Here is a 26,495-nt window from a genome sequence, read left to right on the forward strand (position 1 = left end):
GGTCTCTGGTGGGTCTTTGGGGGGTCTCTGGGGGGTCTCTGGTGGGTCTCTGGTGTGTCTCTGGTGGGTCTCTGGGGGGTCTCTGGTGGGTCTCTGGGGGGTCTTTGGTGGGTCTTTGGTGTGTCTCTGGTGGGTCTCTGGGGGGTCTCTGGTGGGTCTGGGGGGGGTCTCTGGTGGTCTCTGGTGTGTCTCTGGGGGGTCTCTGGTGTGTCTCTGGTGGTCTCTGGGGGGTCTCTGGTGGTCTCTGGTGTGTCTCTGGTGGTCTCTGGGGGGTCTCTGGTGGGTCTCTGGGGGGTCTCTGGTGGGTCTCTGGTGTGTCTCTGGTGGGTCTCTCTGGGGGGTCTCTGGTGGTCTCTGGGGGGTCTCTGGGGGGTCTCTGGTGGTCTCTGGGGGGTCTCTGGTGGTCTCTGGGGGGTCTCTGGGGGGTCTCTGGTGGGTCTCTGGTGGGTCTCTGGGGGGTCTCTGGTGGGTCTCTGGGGGGTCTCTGGTGGTCTCTGGGGGGGTCTCTGGGGGGTCTTTGGTGGGTCTCTGGGGGGGTCTTGGTGGGTCTCTGGGGGGTCTCTGGGGGGTCTCTGGGGGGTCTTTGGGGGGTCTCTGGTGGGTCTCTGGGGGGTCTCTGGTGGTCTCTGGGGGGTCTGGTGGGTCTCTGGTGGTCTCTGGGGGGTCTCTGGTGGTCTCTGGGGGGTCTCTGGGGGGTCTGGTGGGTCTCTGGTGGGTCTCTGGGGGGTCTCTGGTGGTCTCTGGTGGGTCTCTGGGGGGTCTCTGGTGGGTCTCTGGGGGGTCTCTGGTGGTCTCTGGGGGGTCTCTGGGGGGTCTCTGGTGGGTCTCTGGGGGGTCTTTGGTGTGTCTCTGGGGGGTCTTTGGTGTGTCTCTGTTGGGTCTCTGGTGGGTCTCTGGTGGGTCTCTGGGGGGTCTTTGGTGTGTCTCTGGGGGGTCTTTGGTGTGTCTCTGGGGGGTCCTCTGGGGGGGTCTCTGGTGGTCTCTGGGGGGTCTTTGGTGTGTCTCTGGGGGGGTCTCTGGTGGGTCTCTGGGGGGTCTCTGGGGGGGTCTTTGGTGTGTCTCTGGGGGGTCTCTGGGGGGTAATGAGTGATTAAACATTTCCCAGCATGACGTGTAGCTCCGATTGATAAGAAATAGATAAGAACCGCGCTGCAGAGGCTCAGCTGACAGGCAGTTTACACTAAAGTTCATTCACACAAACACGCAAACGGACGCGCACAAGTTCATTCCTGTTCCAATGCTGTCACCCGGAGAGCTGCGTGCGTGTGTGCGCGCGTCACAGGAAAACTTAACTCGACATGAGGGACCTTTCTGACCGATAACTGTGCAGGTGTGCACCCCCGGAAGAGGCTCCGCATCTCACCTGCACGGAGTCGTACTCGCACAGGTAGGACGGTTCCAGGTCGAAGCGGCTGAACGAGAGCGCGACCCTGAAGCCCTCGGGCACGCTGATGTTCCAGCGCAGCCGCGCCTCGCGGGGATACGGCTCCGGAAGTTGGGCGACTGCACGACGCCAAACATCGCGGAGCGGGACACCACTCGCGCACGAACCAGCGGCGGGATGAAAAGGAGCAGAAACAACCTGCGGGAGAGAGAAGCTCCAGAAAGTTCCTCACAATGGACCAGTGGTGCTGATTCGCTGGCGGTGACCCACCTCATCCTGCAGCGGCGCGAGTTCCGACTGTGGCCGGACTCTCCCGGGGGCCCCCAGCTCGCGCCTTCCAACGCGTGACGTTCCACTGCGGGCTGTGACGTCATCCCGTCGGTCCTGCAGAGTTCAGTCCACCTTCACATCATAACACCTCCACGTCTGTAGACAACAAATCGATCATCCATCCCAGCCCATAAGTGAGGGAGGGAGGGTTTGTGCGTGTGTGCGCGGCACAAGCACACCTGCACGGCCACAGACGTGTGTCAGTCCTGTCAGCACAACCACAGACGTGTGTCAGTCCTGTCAGCACAACCACAGACGTGTGTCAGTCCTGTCAGCACAACCACAGACGTCGCGTTGGCTGTGGAGGGACGTGATCATGTCCAATCCTACAGCTGGCCACAGCCTCTGGCTCGGACTACAAGTCCCAGAATTATTAGCGCGTCGACGCCTCACAGCAAAAGCGCTCTAAAGACCGGTGGGAGGCAGCTGATCTGTGCGTGAATGTGTGCGTGAATGGCAATGACAGCGCTGTTTGTCGCGTGTGCGGAGCCACCGTGGCTGTAACGGACCCAAGGAGCGTCAGCGAGCCGAAGCTCAGATGGAACAAAGTCCGGGCACCGATCTAGCGACGCCTGGTGGTGGCGATGGGGAGGACGGTTTGAGAAGCCGCGGGGCGCCGCCAATGGCTGACATCGGCGCGCGCCTGTGTTTCTGTGCGCGAGCCTGGCAGGAAGTCCAGCAAAGTTAAGGTGTCCCGATGTAAATTCATCCCATGAATGCATCTACAAAAACGGTTACGTTTAAACTTAAAGACTTAACGAGTGCCCAATATGTGACGCAAACCCACAAAATGGCATCTATAATTGTATAAAGTTTGTCGTTTATGGCCCAAGTTCGCGCGTGCGCGCCTGGCTGGTGCAGTACCAGCAGCGTCCACCAGGGGGCAGTGAGCGCTCGTGCTACGGGCTGGATTTGGCCCATCCTGTGCCGCTTGGAGGTGCTCGCTCCCCCGAACCTCACCGGGAATCTGATGGCAGGATGGCGGAGGCAGGGGGACCGGAGTCTGCCGCAGCCCGGTGCCTGGAAGAGTCCTCGGATAGTGAGCCCGAGCAGGAGCCCGGAACCCCTCAGAAACTGATCCGAAAGGTGTCCACGTCTGGTCAGATCCGCAGCAAGGTAACGAGCGCTGGAAATGCTGTTCCCACGGGCGGAAGCGATGTGGTCAGTGTTTTCATTTAGGGGGTGGGGGGCCGTTCCGATCTCCCAGGACCGGCTCCTGTGGGGGAATGGGCCGAGTCCAATACCCGAACCCCTCCGTTAACTATTGCAGCGTGTGACCGAGTGGTTGTTTAACATCTAATGACATGTCCGGTGTGATTCGGCCCCCGGCCCCCGGCCCACCCCCGGGTTGATCGCCGTCATCGGCTGAGGGGGGCTCCTTTGCCTCCATCTCCCGTTGTCTGACGGTGTCCTCACTTCCACGGAAATCCCGGATGATGCGCAGCTACAGTTAGAATTGGGGGGGGTTTGGACCTCCAACACAAGAACTTACGATTTGAATTCGTCTTCATTTGAATTAGGTTCTTGACATCGCGGCTGGGTTCGAAGGTAGGTGTTCTGTGCGGGCCCAGCGGCTCCTTTCACACTAAATTCACAATAATAACGAAGATGAACTCTCGTGTTAATGGGAAACGTCGCTCCCATAAACGCCTCCGTCACCATTAATAGACGAATGGAGCAATCGTGTCGGTGTTGCTGTCCGCTCATCGAGCCCGTTATGTGGGCTGAACCGCGTCCGGAGGCTAATGCTAACCGGGAGGCTAATGCTAAGCGGGAGGCCCGGCGCGGAGCCCCGCTCTTTCCTGCGGGGGCTCCGCTGCAGCGGCCGCCTTTCCCGGAAACGCTCGACTCGCCTTCCGGAATAAATCCGCTGCTGGAGACAAACGGGCTAAAGTTCGAATTCATCGAGGTACCGATCGAGCGGCTCCTCGAACCGCTGTTCATCTCTCGTGTCCGTTTCCTTAATGAGGTGTTAATAATATTGCGGGTTGATGCCAGATTAATCTCCATAACTGTCAGTTTCTGGGCCCGGGAGGCAGCGCCAGCCCGGCGCGGACGTGGCTCTGGCCGGGGACCAAAAGGTCCGATTTAGAGCTGCTGTTTCGGGACAGTGAGTCACCATCACGCACGGAATCATGCGGGACAGCGAGTTATTCCTGTACTCAGGAAACACCCGGAACAATGGTGCCGAAAGGCCAAACACCAGACAACATCCTCCTGCCCTCCGGTCTGTGTCAGAACCTCTGGCCTGGTTAGAACCTCTGGCCGTGTCAGAACCTCTGGCTGTGTTAGAACCTCTGGCTGTGTCAGAACCTCTGGCCTGGTCAGAACCTCTGGCTGTGTCAGAACCTCTGGCAGTGTCAGAACCTCTGGCTGTGTCAGAACCTCTGGCCTGGTCAGAACCTCTGGCAATGTCAGAACCTCTGGCAATGTCAGAACCTCTGGCTGTGTCAGAACCTCTGGCCTGGTCAGAACCTCTGGCTGTGTTAGAACCTCTGGCCTGGTCAGAACCTCTGGCCGTGTGTCAGAACTCTGGCTGTGTTAGAACCTCTGGCTGTGTCAGAACCTCTGGCCTGGTCAGAACCTCTGGCTGTGTTAGAACCTCTGGCTGTGTTAGAACCTCTGGCCTGGTCAGAACCTCTGGCTGTGTTAGAACCTCTGGCTGTGTCAGAACCTCTGGCCTGGTCAGAACCTCTGGCTGTGTTAGAACCTCTGGCTGTGTTAGAACCTCTGGCCGTGTCAGAACCTCTGGCCGTGTCAGAACCTCTGGCTGTGTCAGAACCTCTGGCTGTGTTAGAACCTCTGGCTGTGTTAGAACCTCTGGCCTGGTCAGAACCTCTGGCCGTGTCAGAACCTCTGGCTGTGTTAGAACCTCTGGCTGTGTCAGAACCTCTGGCCTGGTCAGACCTCTGGCTGTGTTAGAACCTCTGGCTGTGTTAGAACCTCTGGCCGTGTCAGAACCTCTGGCCGTGTCAGAACCTCTGGCTGTGTCAGAACCTCTGGCTGTGTTAGAACCTCTGGCCGTGTCAGAACCTCTGGCAATGTCAGAACCTCTGGCCGTGTCAGAACCTCTGGCTGTGTTAGAACCTCTGGCTGTGTTAGAACCTCTGGCCGTGTCAGAACCTCTGGCCCGTTCCTTCAGATGGGTCCCAGTTTAGCCGGCGCCCCCCCAGCAGGAAAACGCCCCAGGACACCGGGTCACACGCAGAACAGAACCTTTGGAATGAGGAGCAACACGACGACCCGTCGGCGCCTGTTTCCTCCGCTCCGGAAACACCACAGGAAGCGGGCGTGAGCAGAGCGCCATTACGGCCACGCCAAACTCCACTTCCTGGCCTTCTGACCCGCCTTCTTTGGACCCCTGGGGGCCAAGTGTCTCATGTCTGCGAGCTGGCACCACCAGCAGCACCAGCCCCAGCAGCACCAGAACCAGAACCATGGTTCTGGGTTGTTAAGGCAGCGTTAGATGAACTAGACATCAGAAATCAATCGTCCGTCTTCAGTGGTGGAGGCACATCTCCACTCTCTGGAGCACCGGCACGTCTGAGGGTGCTGGACCCCCACCCGGGTCTGGGTCTGGGTCTGGGTCTGGTCTGGGTCTGGGTCTGGGTCTGGGTCTGGCGCAGTGAAATGCAATTAATTTAGATTAAAATGAATATTTCATTGTGATTAATCCACAGAAACTTTGTGACTAATCTGATTAACACGTTTAATAGTTTGACAGCACAGGTGAAATAATGTGTGTGTGTGTGTGTGTGTGTGTGTGTGTGTGTGTGTGTGTGCGTGCGCGTGCGTGCACGTGCGTGTGCCAGACGGTGCTGAAGGAGGGGAATCTGTTGAAACAGACCAACTCGTTCCAGCGGTGGAAACGACGATACTTCAAACTGAGAGGAAGAACTCTGTACTACGCTCAGACCTCTAAGGTGATCATGTGACCAGGTGATCATGTGATCATGTGACCAGGTGATCATGTGACCATGTGACCAGGTGATCACGTGACCAGGTGATCATGTGACGCGCTCATTTATTGCCGCGGCCGCCCTGAGGGGGTGTTTCCCCACGTTCACCTGTGTGTCTCCTGTTTAGTCCATCATCTTTGATGAAGTGGACCTGACCGACGCCAGCGTGGCCGAGTCCAGCACCAAGAACGTCAACAACAGCTTCACGGTGAGGCCCCGCCCACTTCCTTTGTAGGTTGACTGTTGCATCGTTACCACGGTGATGCTGTGAAGATGGGAGCACGCTGTTGGGTTATTTACCCTGTTAGTTACCCCTTAGTTACCCTGTTAGTTACCCTGTTATTTACCCCGTTAGTTACCCTGTTAGTTACCCCGTTAGTTACCCCGTTAGTTACCCTGTTAGTTACCCTGTTAGTTACCCCGTTAGTTACCCTGTTAGTTACCCCCCCGTTAGTTACCCTGTTAGTTACCCCGTTAGTTACCCCTGTTAGTTACCCTGTTATTTACCCTGTTAGTTACCCTGTTAGTTACCCCGTTATTTACCCCGTTAGTTACCCTGTTAGTTACCCCGTTAGTTACCCTGTTAGTTACCCTGTTAGTTACCCTGTTAGTTACCCCGTTAGTTACCCCGTTAGTTACCCTGTTAGTTACCCTGTTAGTTACCCCGTATTTACCCCGTTAGTTACCCTGTTAGTTACCCTGTTAGTTACCCTGTTAGTTACCCCCCCGTTAGTTACCCTGTTAGTTACCCCGTTAGTTACCCGTGTTAGTTACCCCGTTAGTTACCCTGTTAGTTACCCTGTTAGTTACCCTGTTAGTTACCCCGTTAGTTACCCTGGTCCCTGTTAGTTACCCCGTTATTTACCCCGTTAGTTACCCTGTTAGTTACCCTGTTAGTTCCCTGTATTTACCCTGTTAGTTACCCCGTTAGTTACCCCGTTAGTTACCCCGTTAGTTACCCTGTTAGTTACCCTGTTAGTTACCACCGTTAGTTACCCCGTTAGTTACCCTGTTATTACCCTGTTAGTTACCCCGTTAGTTACCCAGTTACCCCGTTATTTACCCCCTGTAGTTACCCTGTTAGTTACCCCGTTAGTTACCCTGTTAGTTACCCCGTTAGTTACCCCGTTAGTTACCCCTTGTTACCCTGTTAGTTACCCCTGTTAGTTACCCCGTTAGTTACCCTGTTAGTTACCCTGTATTTACCCCGTTAGTTACCCTGTTAGTTACCCTGTTAGTTACCCTGTTATTTACCCTGTTAGTTACCCCGTTAGTTACCCCGTTAGTTACCCCGTTAGTTACCCCGTTAGTTACCCTGTTATTTACCCCGTTAGTTACCCTGTTAGTTACCCTGTTAGTTACCCCGTTAGTTACCCCGTTAGTTCCCCGTTAGTTACCCTGTTAGTTACCCCGTCCGTAGTTACCCCGTTAGTTACCCCTTAGTTACCTGTTAGTTACCCCGGTAGTTACCCCGTTAGTTACCCTGTTAGTTACCCTGTTAGTTACCCTGTTAGTTACCCTGTTAGTTACCCGTTAGTTACCCTGTTAGTTACCCTTACCCCGTTATTTACCCCGTTAGTTACCCTGTTAGTTACCCTGTTAGTCCCTGTTATTTACCCTGTTAGTTACCCCGTTAGTTACCCCGTTAGTTACCCCGTTAGTTACCCTGTTAGTTACCCTGTTAGTTACCCCGTTAGTTACCCCGTTAGTTACCCTGTTAGTTACCCTGTTAGTTACACCGTTAGTTACCCCGATAGTTACCCCGTTAGTTACCCTGTTAGTTACCCTGTTAGTTACCCCGTTAGTTACCCTGTTAGTTACCCCGTTAGTTACCCCGTTAGTTACCCCGTTAGTTACCCTGTGTTAGTTACCCTGTTAGTTACCCCGTTAGTTACCCTGTTAGTTACCCTGTTATTTCCCCGTTAGTTACCCTGTTAGTTACCCTGTTAGTTACCCTGTTATTTACCCCGTCCCCCCCGTTAGTTACCCCGTTAGTTACCCGTTAGTTACCCCGTTAGTTACCCGTTAGTTACCCTGTTAGTTACCCTGTTATTTACCCCGTTAGTTACCCCGTTAGTTACCCCGTTAGTTACCCCGTTAGTTACCCCGTTAGTTACCCTGTTAGTTACCCCGTTAGTTACCCCGTTAGTTACCCTGTTAGTTACCCCGTTAGTTACCCCGTTAGTTACCCTGTTAGTTACCCCATTAGTTACCCCGCCCCAGCAGTATTTATTACTGTGTTATTACCCCTTCCTCACGCGAGGGTCCGCTCGGCTGAACCCCAGAAACAAACGTTCCATCAGCTGCACACGGTGGCGGCGGATGGTTCTGGTCCAGTTACCCTGTCATCTCTGTGGGGGGGCTGTCGGTGACCCCCCCTCTGTTGGGGGTCGCCATGGACACAGACAGGAAGTAGGCAGGGGGAGAGAAGCACACCCGCCTCTGGAGGTTTACACAAGCTGGCTTCTTTTGGTCTGAACCGGGTCAGGTAATGGACCTCTGGAGACCGCTCACAGCTCCTGACAGATGAGGTCAAAGGTCATCTGCACAGTCAGTCCACTGGATCCATGGCGGTGTGGGGAGACCCCAGGAAGCTGACCTGATCCTGCAGACGTTAGACAGGTTCTGATCCAAAGGTTCTCCAGCCTTTGTTCACCTCTGGACTCTGCAGAGCCACTATACAGCCGTAGCTGGTGGGTTAGCTGGTGGGTGAGCTGGTTAGCTGGTGGGTTAGCTGGTTAGCTGGTGGGTTAGCTGGTTAGCTGGTTAGCTGGTGGGTTAGCTGGTTAGCTGGTGGGTGAGCTGGTTAGCTGGTTAGCTGGTGGGTTAGCTGGTGGGTGAGCTGGTTAGCTGGTGGGTAGCTGGTTAGCTGGTTAGCTGGTGGGTTAGCTGGTTAGCTGGTGGGTGAACTGGTTAGCTGGTGGGTGAGCTGGTTAGCTGGTTAGCTGGTGGGTTAGCTGGTGGGTGAGCTGGTTAGCTGGTGGGTGAGCTGGTTAGCTGGTGGGTGAGCTGGTTAGCTGGTTAGCTGGTGGGTTAGCTGGTGGTGAGCTGGTTAGCTGGTGGGTGAGCTGGTTAGCTGGTTAGCTGGTGGGTGAGCTGGTTAGCTGGTGGGTTAGCTGGTTAGCTGGTGGGTTAGCTGGTTAGCTGGTTAACTGGTGGGTTAGCTGGTGGGTTAGCTGGTTAGCTGGTGGGTTAGCTGGTGTGAAGGCCAATAGATGGATCGGACCGTCACACGATCCTCCGCTTCTCCTCGTGCCTCCGTCACATCTTTGGGAAAATGTCAAATCATTCTTTTTTTAAGCATCGTTAAGCATCCGCTTTGGTCTTTGCACAAATGTAGCTTTGTTCTCCGTAAGATAAATATAGGGCCTTTACAAAAATATTTCCGTTTTTATGACACGTTGACGATTGCTAGCACTAGCGAGCAGCTAACAGGAAGTCAGACGTTTGCGGTTTTCACTCAAAATTGGTCTCAGTCGTCTCTGTGGATGTTTTCAGTCACAGGGTTCAAGCTGCATCAGCTATAAATATCATCTCCCCCCTGTGTGTGTGTGAGTGTGAGTGTGTGAGTGTGTGTGAGTGTGTGTGAGTGTGTGTGTGTGAGTGTGTGTGTGTGTGAGTGTGTGTGTGACTGTGTGTGTGTGAGTGTGTGTGAGAGTGTGTGTGTGTGAGTGTGTATGTGTGTGTGTGTGAGTGTGGTGTGTGAGTGTGTGTGTGAGTGTGTGAGTGTGTGAGTGTGTGTGAGTGTGGTGTGTGTGTGTGTGTTGTGTGTGTGTGTGTGTGAGTGTGAGTGAGTGTGTGTGAGTGTGTGTGTGAGTGTGGTGTGTGTGTGTGTGAGTGTGTGTGTGTGTGTGAGTGTGTGTGTGTGAGTGTGAGTGAGTGTGTGTGTGTGTGTGTGAGTGAGTGTGTGTGTGTGAACAGATACCTCTTTGTGTCGCAGCACAACAGGAAATGACATCAGTCCCCATGTCGACTGTAACAACACAGGTTACACAGGATGTGTATCCAGATCAGCCACACTCACACACACACTCACACACACTCACACCTCACACACACACTCACACACTCACTCACACACACACACACACTCACACACTCACTCACACACACACACTCACACACACACTCACACACACACTCACTCACACACACACACACACTCACACACACACTCACACACTCACTCACACACACACACACACTCACACACACTCACACACACACTCACACACTCACTCACACACACTCACACCACACACTCACTCACACACACACACACACTCACACACTCACACACACACTCGATCACCACAACTGTCGTGTGCACACAGAGTTGCCCATTTTCTGCCCGTGTGCGTCAGGTCATCACCCCCTGCCGACATCTGATCCTGTGCGCCGACAACAGGAAGGAGATGGAGGAGTGGATGGCAGCGCTGCGGAGTGTCCAGAACCGGCAGAACTACGAGGTGGGTTCCCAGCAGTGCGACCCACGTGCGCAGCTGTCCCAGAACCGCTGACTCTGTTGCCGTCTGTCCCAGTCCACCCAGTACAGCATGGACCACTTCAGCGGGATGCACAACTGGTACGCCTGCTCCCACGCCAGACCCACCTACTGCAACGTGTGCCGAGAGGCGTTGTCGGGGGTGACGTCACACGGGCTGTCCTGTGAAGGTGCGCACACCAGTCACACACACACACACACACACACACACACACACTCCAGCGGGTCACGGGCGGCACCACAGTCAGGGTCACCTTGACTGAGCTGAAGTCCTTTAAAGCTGTTTTATTGTGTCATTGAGCAGAGCTGTATTGACCTTTGACCTCTGCACCACGTGCACCCCGTGCACCACGTGCACCACGCGTGCCACTGAGCCTCGCTGAGGTCATTTCCTGATAAATATCACGGTGACCTCCTCCTTTCAGTGTGTAAGTTTAAGGCTCACAAGCGCTGCGCCGTCAGAGCCACCAACAACTGTAAGTGGACCACGCTGGCCTCCATCGGCAGGGACATCATCGAGGACGAGGACGGGGTGAGACTCAGACGTCCCCGTCAGCATGTCCTGCTGATGCCTGCTGACCTCTGACCTGTGCCCCCCCCCCCCCCAGGTGTCGATGCCTCATCAGTGGCTGGAGGGAAACCTCCCCGTCTCAGCAAAGTGCTACGTCTGTGATAAGACCTGCGGCAGCGTCCTCCGGCTGCAGGACTGGAGGTGTCTCTGGTGTAAAGCCATGGTGAGCCTGTCCACACCTGTCCTGACCTGTCCCGACACCTGTCCTGACCTGTCCACACCTTTCCCGACCTGTCCTGACCTGTCCCGACCTGTCCCGACCTGTCCTGACCTGTCCCAACACCTGTCCTGACCTGTCCCATCTGTCCACACCTGTCCTGACCTGTCCTGACCTGTCCCAACACCTGTCCTGACCTGTCCACACCTGTCCCAACACCTGTCCTGACCTGTCCACACCTGTCCTGACCTGTCCCGACCTGTCCTGACCTGTCCAACACCTGTCCCGACACCTGTCCACACCTGTCCTGACCTGTCCCAACACCTGTCCCGACACCTGTCCACACCTGTCCTGACCTGTCCCATCTGTCCTGACCTGTCCCGACCTGTCCCGACCTGTCCTGACCTGCCCCGACACCTGTCCTGACCTGTCCACACCTTTCCCGACCTGTCCTGACCTGTCCCAACACCTGTCCTGACCTGTCCCATCTGTCCACACCTGTCCTGACCTGTCCTGACCTGTCCCAACACCTGTCCTGACCTGTCCACACCTGTCCCAACACCTGTCCTGACCTGTCCACACCTGTCCTGACCTGTCCCGACACCTGTCCACACCTGTCCCGACACCTGTCCTGACCTGTCCCAACACCTGTCCCGACACCTGTCCACACCTGTCCTGACCTGTCCCGACACCTGTCCTGACCTGTCCACACCTGTCCCAACACCTGTCCCGACACCTGTCCTGACCTGTCCCGACACCTGTCCAGATGCTAATGCAGATAAAGTGGAAATATTCAGTGAACTATCAGAGATGTCTCCCAAACGTCCACCTTTGGTGTCCTTTAGGTGCACTCAGGCTGTAAGGACCTGCTGTCCTCCAAGTGTCCTCTGGGCCAGTGTAAAGTGTCCGTCATCCCTCCCACGGCGCTCAACAGCATCGACTCTGACGGTGAGACTCACCTTGTTACGGGCGGAGCCTAACCCTAACCCTAACCCTAACCCTAACCCTAACCCTGACCCTGACCCTAACCCTGACCCTGACCCTAACCTAACCCTGACCCTGACCCTAACCTAACCCTGACCCTGACCCTAACACTGACCCTGACCCTGACCCTAACCCTAACCTAACCCTAACCTAACCTGACCCTGACCCTAACCTAACCTAACCCTAACACTGACCCTAACACTAACCCTAACCCTGACCCTGACCCTGACCCTGACCCTAACCCTAACCTAACCCTAACACTGACCCTGACCCTAACCCTGACCCTAACCCTGACCCTGACCCTGACCCTGACCCTGACCCTAACCTAACCCTGACCCTGACCCTGACCCTAACCCTGACCCTAACCTAACCCTGACCCTGACCTGACCCTAACCTAACCCTAACCCTGACCCTGACCCTGACCCTGACCCTAACCCTAACCTTGACCCCGGGTCTGTGCGCAGGGTTCTGGAAGGCCTCCTGTCCCCCGTCCTGCACCAGCCCCCTGCTGGTGTTCGTCAACTCTAAGAGTGGAGACAATCAGGGCGTCAAGTTCCTGCGGCGCTTCAAACAGCTGCTGAACCCGGCGCAGGTGTTCGACCTGATGAACGGAGGCCCACACCTGGGGTGAGACGGGAGGGGACGCCGACGGCCTCTGTCCACCGGCCCTGTCTCACACACTGTCTCTCTCAGGCTGCGTCTGTTCCAGAAGTTTGACACCTTCAGGATTTTGGTGTGTGGAGGAGACGGCAGCGTCGGCTGGGTTCTGTCTGAGATCGACACCCTCACGCTGCACAAACAGGTACCAGCCACGTACGCACAGGTGAACGGGCAGCACACCTGTGCGGGGGGGTCTGAAGACCTGCAGCTAACCGGTTAGCCTGTGTTTCCAGTGTCAGCTGGGAGTTCTCCCTCTGGGCACCGGCAACGACCTGGCCAGAGTTCTGGGCTGGGGTTCTGCCTGTGATGATGACACTCAGCTGCCCCAGATACTGGAGAAACTGGAGCGGGCCAGCACCAAGATGCTCGACAGGTGAGGACAGACAGGGGACTGATGAGAGACAGGGGACTGATGAGAGAGAGACAGGGGACTGATGAGAGAGAGACAGGGGACTGATGAGAGACAGGGGACTGATGAGAGACAGGGGACTGATGAGAGAGAGACAGGTGACTGATGAGAGAGAGACAGGGGACTGATGAGAGAGAGGACAGGGGACTGATGAGAGACAGGGGACTGATGAGAGAGAGACAGGGGACTGATGAGAGACAGGGGACTGATGAGAGAGAGACAGGGGACTGATGAGAGAGAGACAGGGGACTGATGAGAGACAGGGGACTGATGAGAGACAGGGGACTGATGAGAGAGAGACAGGGGACTGATGAGAGAGAGACAGGGGACTGATGAGAGAGAGACAGGGGACTGATGAGAGACAGGGGACTGATGAGAGACAGGGGACTGATGAGAGAGAGACAGGGGACTGATGAGAGAGAGACAGGGGACTGATGAGAGAGAGACAGGGGACTGATGAGAGAGAGGGGACTGATGAGAGAGAGACAGGGGACTGATGAGAGAGAGACAGGGGACTGATGAGAGACAGGGGACTGATGAGAGAGAGACAGGGGACTGATGAGAGACAGGGGACTGATGAGAGAGAGACAGGGGACTGATGAGAGAGAGACAGGTGACTGATGCCCCTATTCTGGCTGCAGGTGGAGCATCATGGTATACGAGACCAAATTTCCACGGAAACATTCTGTATCCACGGTAACGGAAGACTGCAGCGAGGACTCTGAGGTAAAGACATCGGTGCTGCTGCCACAGGAACTCACCTGTACTGACCTCACCTGTACTGACCTCACCTGTGCTGACCTCACCTGTGCTGACCTCACCTGTGCTGACCTCACCTGTGCTGACCTCACCTGTAATGACCTCACCTGTACTGACCTCACCTGTGCTGACCTCACCTGTACTGACCTCACCTGTGCTGATCTCACCTGTGCTGACCTCACCTGTGCTGACCTCACCTGTAATGACCTCACCTGTACTGACCTCACCTGTGCTGACCTCACCTGTAATGACCTCACCTGTGCTGACCTCACCTGTGCTGACCTCACCTGTAATGACCTCACCTGTACTGACCTCACCTGTACTGACCTCACCTGTGCTGACCTCACCTGTGCTGACCTCACCTGTAATGACCTCACCTGTAATGACCTCACCTGTGCTGACCTCACCTGTGCTGACCTCACCTGTAATGACCTCACCTGTGCTGACCTCACCTGTGCTGACCTCACCTGTACTGACCCAGTGTCTCTGATCCAGGTGCAGCAAATCCTGACATATGAGGACTCGGTGGCTGCTCACCTGTCCAAGATCCTGACCTCAGACCAGCACTCTGTTGTCATCTCCTCTGCCAAGTACGTCCGTCCGCCTGCCAGTGTGTCAGACATAGGGTCTATAATAACCTGTCTGTCTGCCTGCCGGTGTGTCAGACATAGGGTCTATAATAACCCGTCTGTCTGCCTGCCTGTCTGCCTGCCAGTGTGTCAGACATAGGGTCGATAATAACCTGTCTGTCTGCCTGCCGGTGTGTGTCAGACATAGGGTCGATAATAACCTGTCTGTCTGCCTGCCTGTCTGCCTGCCGGTGTGTCAGACATAGGGTCGATAATAACCTGTCTGTCTGCCTGTCTGTCTGCCTGCCAGTGTGTCAGACATAGGGTCCATAATAACCTGTCTGTCTGCCTGCCGGTGTGTCAGACGTAGGGTCCATAATAACCTGTCTGTCTGCCTGCCGGTGTGTCAGACATAGGGTCCATAATAACCTGTCTGTCTGCCTGCCTGTCTGCCTGTCCTCGTGCTAACAGGGTCCTCTGTGAGACAGTGAAGGACTTCGTGGCTCGTGTTGGTAAAGCCTACGAAAAAAACACGGAGAGTTCTGAGGAGTCGGAGGCCATGGCCAAGAAGGTAGGGTGGAGTGGGTGGGGGGTAATCTGATTAGACCTGGGGTAATCTGATTAGACCTGGGGTAATCTGATTAGACCTGTCTGTGGGCGGGGCAGTGCGGCGTGCTGAAGGAGAAACTGGACTCTCTGCTGAAGACCCTGAATGAGGAGTCCCAGGCCTCCCCCGTAGCCCATCCTGCCCCCCCCCAACCATTGCTGAGGAGCAGGAGGCAGAGGGCATCACACTCCCTCCTCTTCCTCACCACCATCCTCCTCCTCACACCTGCCCCCCCTGGACACCTGCCCCCCCCCCCTCAGCTGCTGCCATCTTCAAACCCAGAGAGCAGCTGATGCTGAGGGCCAACAGCCTGAAGAAAGCCATCAGACAGATCATTGAGCACACCGAGAAAGGTAGGACGGGGGGACGGGGGGGGGACGGGAACAGGGGGAGCCGGGGGTGGGAAAGAACGGGAGTGGGACAGAGACAGGGGGGTGGGACGGGGACAGGGGGTGGGAAAGAGACGGGAGTGGGACAGGGGGTGGGACAGGGGGAGCCGGGGGTGGGACAGGGGGACGGGGGACAGGGGGTGGGAAAGAGACGGGAGTGGGACAAGACAGGGGGGTGGGACGGGGACAGGGGGTGGGAAAGAGACGGGGGGGTGGACGGGGGGACGGGGGGGGACAGGGGGAGCCGGGTGGGGACAAGGTGGGACGGTGACGGGGACAGGGGGTGGGAAAGAGACGGGAGTGGGACAGAGACAGGGGGGTGGGACGGGGACAAGGGGGTGGGACGGGGGGGGACAGGGGGAGCCGGGGGTGGGACGGGGACAGGTGGGTGGAAAGAGACGGGGGTGGGACAGGGTTGGGACAGACAGGGGGGTGGGACAGAGACAGGGGGGTGGGACAGGGGGGACGGGGGTGGGACAGAGACAGGCAGAAAGCTTATGGTGATGTTAAAAGCCCCGTTTGCCCTCTAACCTGACATTAAAAGCCCCGTTTGCCCTCTAACCTGACGTTAAAAGCCCCGTTTGCCCTGTAACCTGAGATTAAAAGCCCCGTTTGCCCTCTAACCTGACGTTAAAAGCCCCGTTTGCCCTGTAACCTGCTGACGTTAAAAGCCCCGTTTGCCCTCTAACCTGACGTTAAAAGCCCCGTTTGCCCTGTAACCTGACATTAAAAGCCCCGTTTGCCCTGTAACCTGACCTTAAAAGCCCCGTTTGCCCTCTAACCTGACCTTAAAAGCCCTGTTTGCCCTCTAACCTGAGATTAAAAGCCCCGTTTGCCCTCTAACCTGACATTAAAAGCCCCGTTTGCCCTCTAACCTGACATTAAAAGCCCCGTTTGCCCTCTAACCTGACGTTAAAAGCCCCGTTTGCCCTCTAACCTGACATTAAAAGCCCCGTTTGCCCTCTAACCTGACATTAAAAGCCCCGTTTGCCCTCTAACCTGACGTTAAAAGCCCCGTTTGCCCTCTAACCTGACGTTAAAAGCCCCGTTTGCCCTCTAACCTGAGATTAAAAGCCCCGTTTGCCCTCTAACCTGACGTTAAAAGCCCCGTTTGCCCTCTAAAACCCCCCTTGCCCCTAACCTGACGTTAAAAGCCCCGTTTGCCCTCTAACCTGACATTAAAAGCCCCGTTGCCCTGTAACCTGACGTTAAAAGCCCCGTTTGCCCTCTAACCTGACGTTAAAAGCCCCGTTGCCCTCTAACCTGAGATTAAAAGCCCCGTTTGCCCTCTAACCTGACGTTAAAAGCCCCGTTTGCCCTGTAACCTGACGTTAAAAGCCCCGTTTGCCCTCTAACCTGACATTAAAAGCCCCGTTTGCCGTGAACCTGACGTTAAAAGCCCCGTTTGCCCTCTAACCTGACGTTAAAAGCCCCGTTTGCCCTCTAACCTGACGTTAAAAGCCCCGTTTGCCCTCTAACCTGAGATTAAAAGCCCCGTTTGCCCTCTAACCTGAGATTAAAAGCCCCGTTTGCCCTCTAACCTGACATTAAAAGCCCCGTTTGCCCTGTAACCTGACGTTAAAAGCCCCGTTTGCCCTCTAACTGACATTAAAACCCCGTTTTGCCCTGTAACCTGACGTTAAAAGCCCCGTTTGCCCTCTAACCTGACGTTAAAAGCCCCGTTTGCCCTCTAACCTGACATTAAAAGCCCCGTTTGCCCTGTAACCTGACCTTAAAAGCCCCGTTTGCCCTCTAACCTGACATTAAAAGCCCCGTTTGCCCTGTAACCTGACCTTAAAAGCCCCGTTTGCCCTCCATCCTGACGTTAAAGCCCCGTTTGCCGCCCTCTAACCTGACGTTAAAAGCCCCGTTTGCCCTCTAACCTGACGTTAAAAGCCCCGTTTGCCCTCTAACCTGAGATTAAAAGCCCCGTTTGCCCTCTAACCTGACGTTAAAAGCCCCGTTTGCCCTCTAACCTGACATTAAAAGCCCCGTTTGCCCTGTAACCTGACCTTAAAAGCCCCGTTTGCCCTCTAACCTGACATTAAAAGCCCCGTTTGCCCTCTAACCTGACCTTAAAAGCCCCGTTTGCCCTCTAACCTGACATTAAACAATCTAACCTGACATTAAAAGCCCCGTTTGCCCTGTAACCTGACGTTAAAAGCCCCGTTTGCCCTCTAACCTGACGTTAAAAGCCCCGTTTGCCCTGTAACCTGACGTTAAAAGCCCCGTTTGCCCTGTAACCTGACATTAAAAGCCCCGTTTGCCCTGTAACCTGACCTTAAAAGCCCCGTTTGCCCTCTAACCTGACATTAAAAGCCCCGTTTGCCCTCTAACCTGACATTAAAAGCCCCGTTTGCCCTGTGACCTGACCTTAAAAGCCCCGTTTGCCCTCTAACCTGACATTAAAAGCCCCGTTTGCCCTGTAACCTGACGTTAAAAGCCCCGTTTGCCCTCTAACCTGACATTAAAAGCCCCGTTTGCCCTGTAACCTGACGTTAAAAGCCCCGTTTGCCCTCTAACCTGACCTTAAAAGCCCCGTTTGCCCTCTAACCTGACCTTAAAAGCCCCGTTTGCCCTCTAACCTGACGTTAAAAGCCCCGTTTGCCCGTAACCTGACGTTAAAAGCCCCGTTTGCCCTCTAACCTGACATTAAAAGCCCCGTTTGCCCTGTAACCTGACGTTAAAAGCCCCGTTTGCCCTCTAACCTGACGTTAAAAGCCCCGTTTGCCCTCTAACCTGACGTTAAAAGCCCCGTTTGCCCTCTACCTGAGATTAAAAGCCCCGTTTGCCCTCTAACCTGACGTTAAAAGCCCCGTTTGCCCTCTAACCTGACATTAAAAGCCCCGTTTTGCCCTGTAACCTGACGTTAAAAGCCCCGTTTGCCCTCTAACCTGACATTAAAAGCCCCGTTTGCCCTGTAACCTGACGTTAAAAGCCCCGTTTGCCCTCTAACCTGACGTTAAAAGCCCCGTTTGCCCTCTAACCTGACATTAAAAGCCCCGTTTGCCCTGTAACCTGACGTTAAAAGCCCCGTTTGCCCTCTAACCTGACATTAAAAGCCCCGTTTGCCCTGTAACCTGACGTTAAAAGCCCCGTTTGCCCTCTAACCTGACCTTAAAAGCCCCGTTTGCCCTCTAACCTGACATTAAAAGCCCCGTTTGCCCTCTAACCTGACGTTAAAAGCCCCGTTTGCCCTCTAACCTGACGTTAAAAGCCCCGTTTGCCCTCTAACCTGACGTTAAAAGCCCCGTTTGCCCTCTAACCTGAGATTAAAAAGCCGTTTGCCCTCTAACCTGACGTTAAAGCCCCGTTTGCCCTCTAACCTGACGTTAAAAGCCCCGTTTGCCCTCTAACCTGACATTAAAAGCCCCGTTTGCCCTGTAACCTGACGTTAAAAGCCCCGTTTGCCCTCTAACCTGACGTTAAAAGCCCCGTTTGCCCTCTAACCTGAGATTAAAAGCCCCGTTTGCCCTGTAACCTGACGTTAAAAGCCCCGTTTGCCCTCTAACCTGACATTAAAAGCCCCGTTTGCCCTGTAACCTGACGTTAAAAGCCCCGTTTGCCCTCTAACCTGACATTAAAAGCCCCGTTTGCCCTGTAACCTGACGTTAAAGCCCCGTTTGCCCTCTAACCTGACGTAAAAGCCCCGTTTGCCCTGTAACCTGACGTTAAAAGCCCCGTTTGCCCTGTAACCTGACGTTAAAAGCCCCGTTTGCCCTGTGACCCCAGCGGTGGACGAGCAGAACGCCCAGACGCAGCAGCAGCTGTTCCCTCTGAGCCGCGAGGAGGAAGAGGAGGGTCTGGCTGAGGAAGAGTACGAGGAGCTGGAGGAGGACAAAGTGTCTCTGCAGTCCTACGGCCTGAAGAGCCGGAGCGCTCGCAGAGGTCAGCGCTCCTGGAGCTAGCTGTAGCAGCATTAATGCTAACGGTGGGCCGCGGTGAGTTTCCATGGTAACCTGCCACCTGTCTGTACAGTCAGTAAGACACCCTGTGAGAAGCTGATGAGTAAAGGCAGCCTGTCGCTGGGCAGCTCCGCATCACTTCCTGGACAGACAGGAAGCAGGGACAACATGCCCATGTTAAACACAAAGATCCTCTACCCCGGTAAGATGCCTCACTCAGCTGCCCTGCTGCTTGAGAGTGGGGCCGTGTTCACCTGTGTGTGTGTGTGTTCACCTGTGTGTGTGTGTGTGTGTGTAGGTCTCCGAGTCCTTTCAGGCTCGCTCTGCAGTAGCTCAGTGATCAGTCGACTGCTGGTGAACGCGGATCCGTTCAGCTGTGATCTCGACAACATGTGAGTCCCCCGCGGTGATCTACCTGGGGAGGGGGCGGAGTGTTCTACCTGGGGAGGGGCGGAGCCTGTCTCACGGCGTGGGCTGGCATCACAACCGTGTGTGTGTGTTCAGGGATTGCTACACTGAGAAATGCGTCATGAACAACTACTTCGGGATCGGCCTGGACGCCAAAATCTCCTTGGACTTTAACAACAAACGAGACGAACACCCAGAGAAGTGCAGGTAGGACGTGGATGTGGGCGTGGACGTGGGCGTGGATGTGGGCGTGGACGTGGGCGTGGATGTGGAACGTGGATGTGGGCGTGGATGTGGGTGTTGACGTGGGCGTGGATGTGGGTGTGGCGTGGATGTGGGCGTGGATGTGGACGTGGGTGTGGATGTGGGCGTGGACGTGGATGTGGGCGTGGACGTGGGTGTTGACGTGGGCGTGGATGTGGGCGTGGATGTGGGTGTGGACGTGGACGTGGACGTGGACGTGGGCGTGGACGCTGTCCTGGAGTTGGGAAGATAAACCTGCCGGTATTGTGGTTGTTTAGGAGTCGCACCAAGAACATGATGTGGTACGGTGTCCTTGGAACCAAAGAGCTCCTGCACAGAACCTACAAGAACCTGGAACAAAGGGTTCTTCTGGAGGTGAGTGCGCCTGGACCGGGTCGGAACCGCACTCTGACAGGAGCGTGGGGGGAAGCTGTCGGTGCTGACGTCTTTGATGTCTTTGATGTGCGGCAGTGTGACGGGCGGCCCATCCCCCTGCCCAGCCTGCAGGGCATCGCTGTGCTCAACATCCCCAGCTACGCAGGAGGAACCAACTTCTGGGGCGGCACCAAAGAGGACGACGTGAGGACCGAGCCTGTCTCACTCTCAGGACCCGCGTGTCCTGCCGGTCTGTCCTTCCTCCCGCTGGTTACCTGTCTGTCCTCCTCAGAACTTCACCGCTCCTTCCTTTGATGACAAGATCCTGGAGGTGGTGGCTGTGTTCGGCAGCATGCAGATGGCCGTGTCCCGCGTCATCAACCTGCAGCAGCACCGCATCGCTCAGGTGGGCGCCTGTTTCTGTCTCTGCTCCGGGACGCCGTCCCTCCGTCCCCCGTCCGTCTGGACGCCGTCCCTCTGTCCCCCCGTCGGTCCGGGACGCCGTCCCTCTGTCCCCCCGTCGGTCTGGGACGCCGTCCCTCCGTCCCTCTGTCCCCCTCCTGACCTCCTCTGTCCCTCTGTCCCCCCGTCGGTCTGGGACGCCGTCCCTCCGTCCCTCTGTCCCCCTCCCTGACCCCTCTGTCCACCATCCCTCCGTCCCCCGTCCCTGACCTCCTCCGTCCCTCTGTCCTCCGTCCCCCTCCCTGACCTCCTCCGTCCCTCTGTCCCTCCGTCCCCCTCCCTGACCTCCTCCGTCCCTCCGTCCCCCTCCCTGACCTCCTCCGTCCCCCGTCCCCCTCCCTGACCTCCTCTGTCCCTCCGTCCCCCCCCCTGACCTCTCTCCGTCCCCGTCCCTCTGTCCCTCCGTCCCCCTCCCTGACCTCCTCCGTCCCCGTCCCTCTGTCCCTCCGTCCCCCTCCCTGACCTCCTCCGTCCCCCGTCCCCCTCCCTGACCTCCTCTGTCCCCCTCCCTGACCTCCTCCGTCCCCCGTCCCCCCGTCCCCCTCCCTGACCTCCTCTGTCCCACCATCCCTCCTCCGTCCCCGTCCCTCCGTCCCCCTCCCTGACCTCCTCTGTCCCCCTCCCTGACCTCCTCTGTCCCCCCGTCCCCCTCCCTGACCTCCTCTGTCCCTCCGTCCCCCTCCCTGACCTCCTCCGTCCCCCTCCCTGACCTCCTCTGTCCCTCCGTCCCCCTCCCTGACCTCCTCTGTCCCTCTGTCCCCCTCCCTGACCTCCTCTGTCCCCCTCCCTGACCTCCTCTGTCCCCCTGTCCCCCTCCCTGACCTCCTCTGTCCCCCTCCCTGACCTCCTCTGTCCCTCCGTCCCCCTCCCTGACCTCCTCTGTGTCCCCGTCCCCCTCCCTGACCTCCTCTGTCCCCCTCCCTGACCTCCTCTGTCCCCCTCCCTGACCTCCTCTGTCCCTCTGTCCCCCTCCCTGACCTCCTCTGTCCCCCTCCCTGACCTCCTCTGTCCCACCATCCCTCCGTCCCCGTCCCTCTGTCCCCCTCCCTGACCTCCTCTGTCCCCCTCCCTGACCTCCTCTGTCCCCCTCCCTGACCTCCTCTGTCCCTCTGTCCCCCTCCCTGACCTCCTCTGTCCCCCTCCCTGACCTCCTCTGTCCCCCACAGTGTCGGACGGTAAAGATCACCATCCTGGGGGATGAAGGTGTGCCGGTGCAGGTGGATGGAGAAGCCTGGGTCCAGCCTCCAGGTTACATCAAGATCATTCACAAGAACCGGACCCAGACTTTGACCCGGGACAGAGTGAGTTCTGCCCACTGGCGACACCGTCGTCCTGGACCGGAGGGTTTCCAGATCCCCGTTCACATAATCACATTTTGCTCTCACAGAATTCCGGGATCCCACCTTAAGGCCAGTTGATCCTTCTCTGAGTGGATTAGAACTCTTAGTGTTTTGGCCAAGGTGGTCCAGAAGGATCTGATCCAGAGGATCTGGTCCAAAGGATCTGATCCAGAAGGATCTGGTCCAGAAGGATCTGATCCAAAGGATCTGGTCCAGAAGGATCTGATCCAAAGGATCTGGTCCAGAAGGATCTGGTCCAGAAGGATCTGGTCCAAAGGATCTGATCCAGAAGGATCTGATCCAGAAGGATCTGGTCCAGAAGGATCTGATCCAGAAGGATCTGGTCCAAAGGATCTCAGGACGATGCGTAGTAACCTAGGCAACCGTCTGCTAATGCTGCGCCCAGACGACATTCCGCCGAAGCATAAATGACAACGCGTGTGTGTCTCTGTGTGTGTGCGTGTGCGTGTGTGTGTGTGTGTGTGTGTGTGTGCGTGTGTGTGCGCGTGTGTGTGCGCGTGTGTGTGTGTGGTGTGTGTGTGCGCGTGTGTGTGCGCGTGTGTGTGTGTGTGTGTGTGTGTGTGTGTGTGTGTCTCAGGCCTTTGAAAGCACCCTGAAGTCGTGGGAGGACAAGCAGAGGTGTGAGTTCCCCCGTCCCTCCCCAGCCCTGCCCCCCCTGCCCCCCCTGTCCCCCCAGCCGGAGGTGGTCTCGGAGGAGGAGGCTTCCCTCATCAGTGCCTTTGGTCAGGCGGCCGGAGCGCTGATCCACAGGTGACGCACGCTCACTGGCCCCGCTGAGGGCAGCACCTGTGCTGAGCCGTCTCTGGTCTTTCAGCATCCGGGAGGTGGCCCAGTCCCACCACAGTCTGGAACAGGAACTGGCCCACGCGGTCAACGCCAGCTCCAAGGCCATGGACGTGGTCTACGCAGACTCCAAAGGCTCCGGGGTAACGGGCTGAACATCTGGGGGCCGCTGCTGGCACCTGCACCTCGCTGACTCTGCCTGTCTCTCTCTCCATGTCTGTCTCTCCCCTGTCTCTCTCCTCTCTCTCCCCTGTCTCTCTCCTCTCTCTCCCCTGTCTCTCTCCTCTCCTCCTCTCTCCCCTGTCTCCTCTCTCTCCCTCCCCTGTCTCTCTCCTCTCTCCCCTGTCTCTCTCTCCATGTCTGTCTCTCCCCTGTCTCTCCTCTCTCTCCCCTGTTCTCTCTCTCTCTCTCTCCCCTGTCTCTCTCTCCCCCCCCTGTTTCTCTCTCCCCTGTCTCTCCTCTCTCCCCTGTCTCTCTCTCCATGTCTGTCTCTCCCCTGTCTCTCCCCTGTCTCTCTCCTCTCTCTCTCTCTCTCCCCTGTCTCTCTCTCCATGTCTGTCTCTCCCCTGTCTCTTCCTCTCTCCCCTGTCTCTCTCTCCCCTGTCTCTCTCTCCCCTGTCTCTCTCTCCCCTGTCTCTCTCCTCTCTCTCCCCTGTCTCTCTCCTCTCTCCCCTGTCTCTCTCCTCTCTCCCCTGTCTCTCTCCTCTCTCTCCCCTGTCTCTCCTCTCTCTCCCCTGTCTCTCTCCTCTCTCTCCCCTGTCTCTCTCTCCTCCTCTCTCTCTCCTGTCTCTCTCCTCTCTCCACTGTCTCTCTCCTCTCTCCCCTGTCTCTCTCCTCTCTCCCCCCCCTGTCTCTCCTCTCTCTCCCCTGTCTCTCTCCTCTCTCTCCCCTTTCTCTCTCCTCTCTCCCCTGTCTCTCTCCTCTCTCTCCCCTGTCTCTCTCCTCTCTCCCCTGTCTCTCCTCTCTCTCCCCTTTCTCTCCCTCTCTCCCCTTCTCTCCTCTCTCTCCCCTGTCTCTCTCCTCTCCCCCCTGTCTCTCTCCTCTCTCCCCTTCTCTCTCCTCTCTCCCCTGTCTCTCTCCTCTCCCCCTGTCTCTCTCCTCTCTCTCCCCTGTCCTCTCTCTCCTCTCTCTCCCCTGTCTCCTCCTCTCTCCCCTGTCTCTCTCCTCTCTCCCCTGTCTCTCTCCTCTCTCCCCTGTCCTCTCTCCTCTCTCTCCCTCCCCTGTCTCTCCTCCTCTCTCTCCCCTGTCTCTCTCCTCTCTCTCCCCCCCCTGTCTCTCCTCTCTCCCCTGTCCTCTCCTCTCTCCCCTGTCTCTCTCCTCTCCCCCTGTCTCTCTCCTCTCTCTCCCCTGTCTCTCTCTCCCCTGTTTCTCTCTCCCCTGTCTCTCCCCTGTCTCCTCCTCTCTCCCCGTTCTCTCTCCTCTCTCCCCTGTTCTCTCTCCTCTCTCTCCCCTTTCTCTCTCCTCTCTCTCCCCTGTCTCTCTCTCTCCTCTCTCCCCCCCCTGTCTCTCTCCCCTGTCTCTCTCCTCCTCCCCCTGTCTCTCCTCTCTCTCCCTCCCCTGTCTCTCCTCTCTCCCCTGTCTCTCTCCTCTCCCCCCTGTCCTCTCTCCTCTCTCTCCTCCTCTCCCCTGTCTCTCTCCCCTGTCTCTCTCTCTCTCTCCCCTGTTCTCTCTCCCCTGTCTCTCTCTCCCCCCCCTGTCTGTCTCTCCCCCCCCTGTCTCCCTCTCCCCTGCCTGTCTCACCTCTCAGTCCCTCAGCTGTAGCGTCGTCCTCCAGATGGTCGTTAACGTGAAGGTTCTGCTGAAAGAGACGGAGCTGCTGCTCACTGGGAAGATGTCGATGGTAACGTCTGGCTCCTGAGAGTGGCCCCGCCCCGCTGTGGTTCTGACTGTGTGTGTGTGTGTGTGTGTGTGTGTGTGTGTGTGTGTGTGTGTGGTGCGCGTGTGCGTGTGTGTGTGTTGTGTGCAGCAGTTGGACCCCCCCCAACAGGAGCAGCTGAACGCAGCTCTGGGTTCTGTTGCTCTGCAGCTCCGTCAGCTGGCTGATGTGTCCTGGTTGTGTCCCGTCATCGACCCGTCGGATCATGAGGTCAGATGGTGCCGCTGACCTGTCTGCCTGCTCACCTGTCTGCCTGCTCACCTGTCTGCCTGCTCACCTGTCTGCCTGTCTGTCTGCAGGGTCCTATGACAGATTTCTCAAAGCGAAGTCGGGTTGCGAAATTCCGTCTCGTCCCCAAGTTCAAGAAAGACAAAAACAACAAGAACAAAGAGACGTGTGCCACCTTGTCCCTGCCAGGTGAGACCTTGTCCCTGCCAGGTGAGACCTTGTCCCTGCCAGGTGAGACCTTGTCCCTGCCAGGTGAGACCTTGTCCTGGCTCTGCTGACCTGTGGGCGGACGCCTGCGTGACCTTGGTCCCTATGAAGGATCCTTCTGTATCCTCTGATGTTTCCTCTCCTCCTTCCTGGGGGACAGTTCACCAGTGGGGGACAGAGGAGGTGGGGGCCTGGCTGGACCACCTGTGTCTGACGGAGTATAAGGACATCTTTATTGGACATGACGTCCGTGGGGCGGAGCTTATCCACCTTGAGAGGAGAGACCTGAAGGTAGCTGTTGTGCTCCCGTCCAGGCTGTTGCAGAGTGAAGCCGTTAACGTTAACGAGCTGTGGTTCTTTCAGGACCTGGGCGTGACCAAGGTGGGCCACATCAAGAGGATCCTCCAGGGCATCCGGGAGCTGAGCAGGAGCAGCAGTGCCAGCGAGGCCTGAGGCCGCGGGGGGGGGCGGAGCCACCACGGCCACGCCCACGCCACGCCCCCGCCGCTCTGATCCTTCTCACCTGTCCCAGTCACGTGACCCTCCCGATCACATGACCCTCAGCCAGCAGCTGGAGCTGGTGAGACCTACTGGTGCCTTGTGACTGGACACAGCAGCCAATCAGGCAGCTTGGAACCAACACATGACCGAACGGATCTGGACCTCGTTGTGAACTTGAGTTCTGGCCCCGAACCTGCAGCAGAACCTTCATCATCCACAGGATCATTTCAGAATCAGATGCGACGACGCCTGAAGGGACCACGAAACCCAACGAGCTGCCGATAGAAGCAGCCTCAGCAGGTCACCTGACTGGTGACGTCACAGCCCGACTGATGATGTCACACCCCGACTGGTGACGTCACAGCCTGACTGATGATGTCACAGCCTGATTGATGATGTCACAGCCCGACTGATGATGTCACAGCCCGACTGGTGATGTCACAGCCTGACTGGTGATGTCACAGCCTGACTGATGACGTCGCAGCCCGACTGATGATGTCACAGCCTGACTGATGATGTCACAGCCTGACTGATGACGTCGCAGCTTCATATCAACGGTTTGACCTGTTTCTGGCGTCCTGAACGTATCGACGTCATCAGTCGGGTCACATCAGCACTCGTGATGTCAGAGTTCTGACCCATCGGAGCGGCTGAAGGGGTTCTGGAAGCTCTGGTCCTCCGCCGCCGCTCGTCCGTCCGTATTTATTGAGTATTTATGAAGTCACACAGGTCCCGGTCATGTGAGCGTGTACAGAAAAACCTGAAAATAAAGTCCTCTGATTTCAACCCTCCTTCCTTCTCTCACGCTTTCAGGGGAAATTCAACCCTAAAAACTTAATTAATTAAATAATAATTATAAAATAA

General features: G+C 56.6%; 2 protein-coding genes across 2 annotated transcripts in view; one reads left to right on the forward strand and one right to left on the reverse strand.

Moving 5' to 3' along the window:
* The window catches only part of LOC130535455 (mannan-binding lectin serine protease 2-like), a 9,088-nt gene extending 7,306 nt beyond the window's left edge, over window positions 1-1,782 (reverse strand). Inside the window, 3 exon segments of the mRNA XM_057050483.1 lie at window positions 1,364-1,494; window positions 1,497-1,582; window positions 1,655-1,782. Of these exon segments, the coding sequence (XP_056906463.1) occupies window positions 1,364-1,494; window positions 1,497-1,582; window positions 1,655-1,758 (321 nt within the window). The 5' untranslated portion in view covers window positions 1,759-1,782.
* A 653-nt stretch (window positions 1,783-2,435) lies between these two features.
* On the forward strand, window positions 2,436-26,417 carry LOC130535452 (diacylglycerol kinase delta-like). The gene is given in 31 exon segments (XM_057050475.1): window positions 2,436-2,830; window positions 5,527-5,637; window positions 5,801-5,881; window positions 10,038-10,142; window positions 10,215-10,347; window positions 10,603-10,709; window positions 10,786-10,911; window positions 11,751-11,853; window positions 12,354-12,516; window positions 12,583-12,691; window positions 12,783-12,922; window positions 13,600-13,684; window positions 14,213-14,307; window positions 14,758-14,857; window positions 14,953-15,027; window positions 15,030-15,246; window positions 19,015-19,170; window positions 19,261-19,389; window positions 19,486-19,579; window positions 19,692-19,802; window positions 20,117-20,213; window positions 20,310-20,417; window positions 20,506-20,619; window positions 21,842-21,976; window positions 22,614-22,786; window positions 22,851-22,962; window positions 24,567-24,659; window positions 24,786-24,905; window positions 24,995-25,175; window positions 25,291-25,421; window positions 25,494-26,417. Coding segments are annotated over 31 exon segments (3,732 nt in total). The 5' UTR covers window positions 2,436-2,692; the 3' UTR covers window positions 25,584-26,417.
* Window positions 26,418-26,495: the final 78 nt, after the last annotated feature.

Source organism: Takifugu flavidus, chromosome 12 (assembly GCF_003711565.1).
Source record: "Takifugu flavidus isolate HTHZ2018 chromosome 12, ASM371156v2, whole genome shotgun sequence".
Lineage (NCBI taxonomy): Eukaryota > Metazoa > Chordata > Actinopteri > Tetraodontiformes > Tetraodontidae > Takifugu > Takifugu flavidus.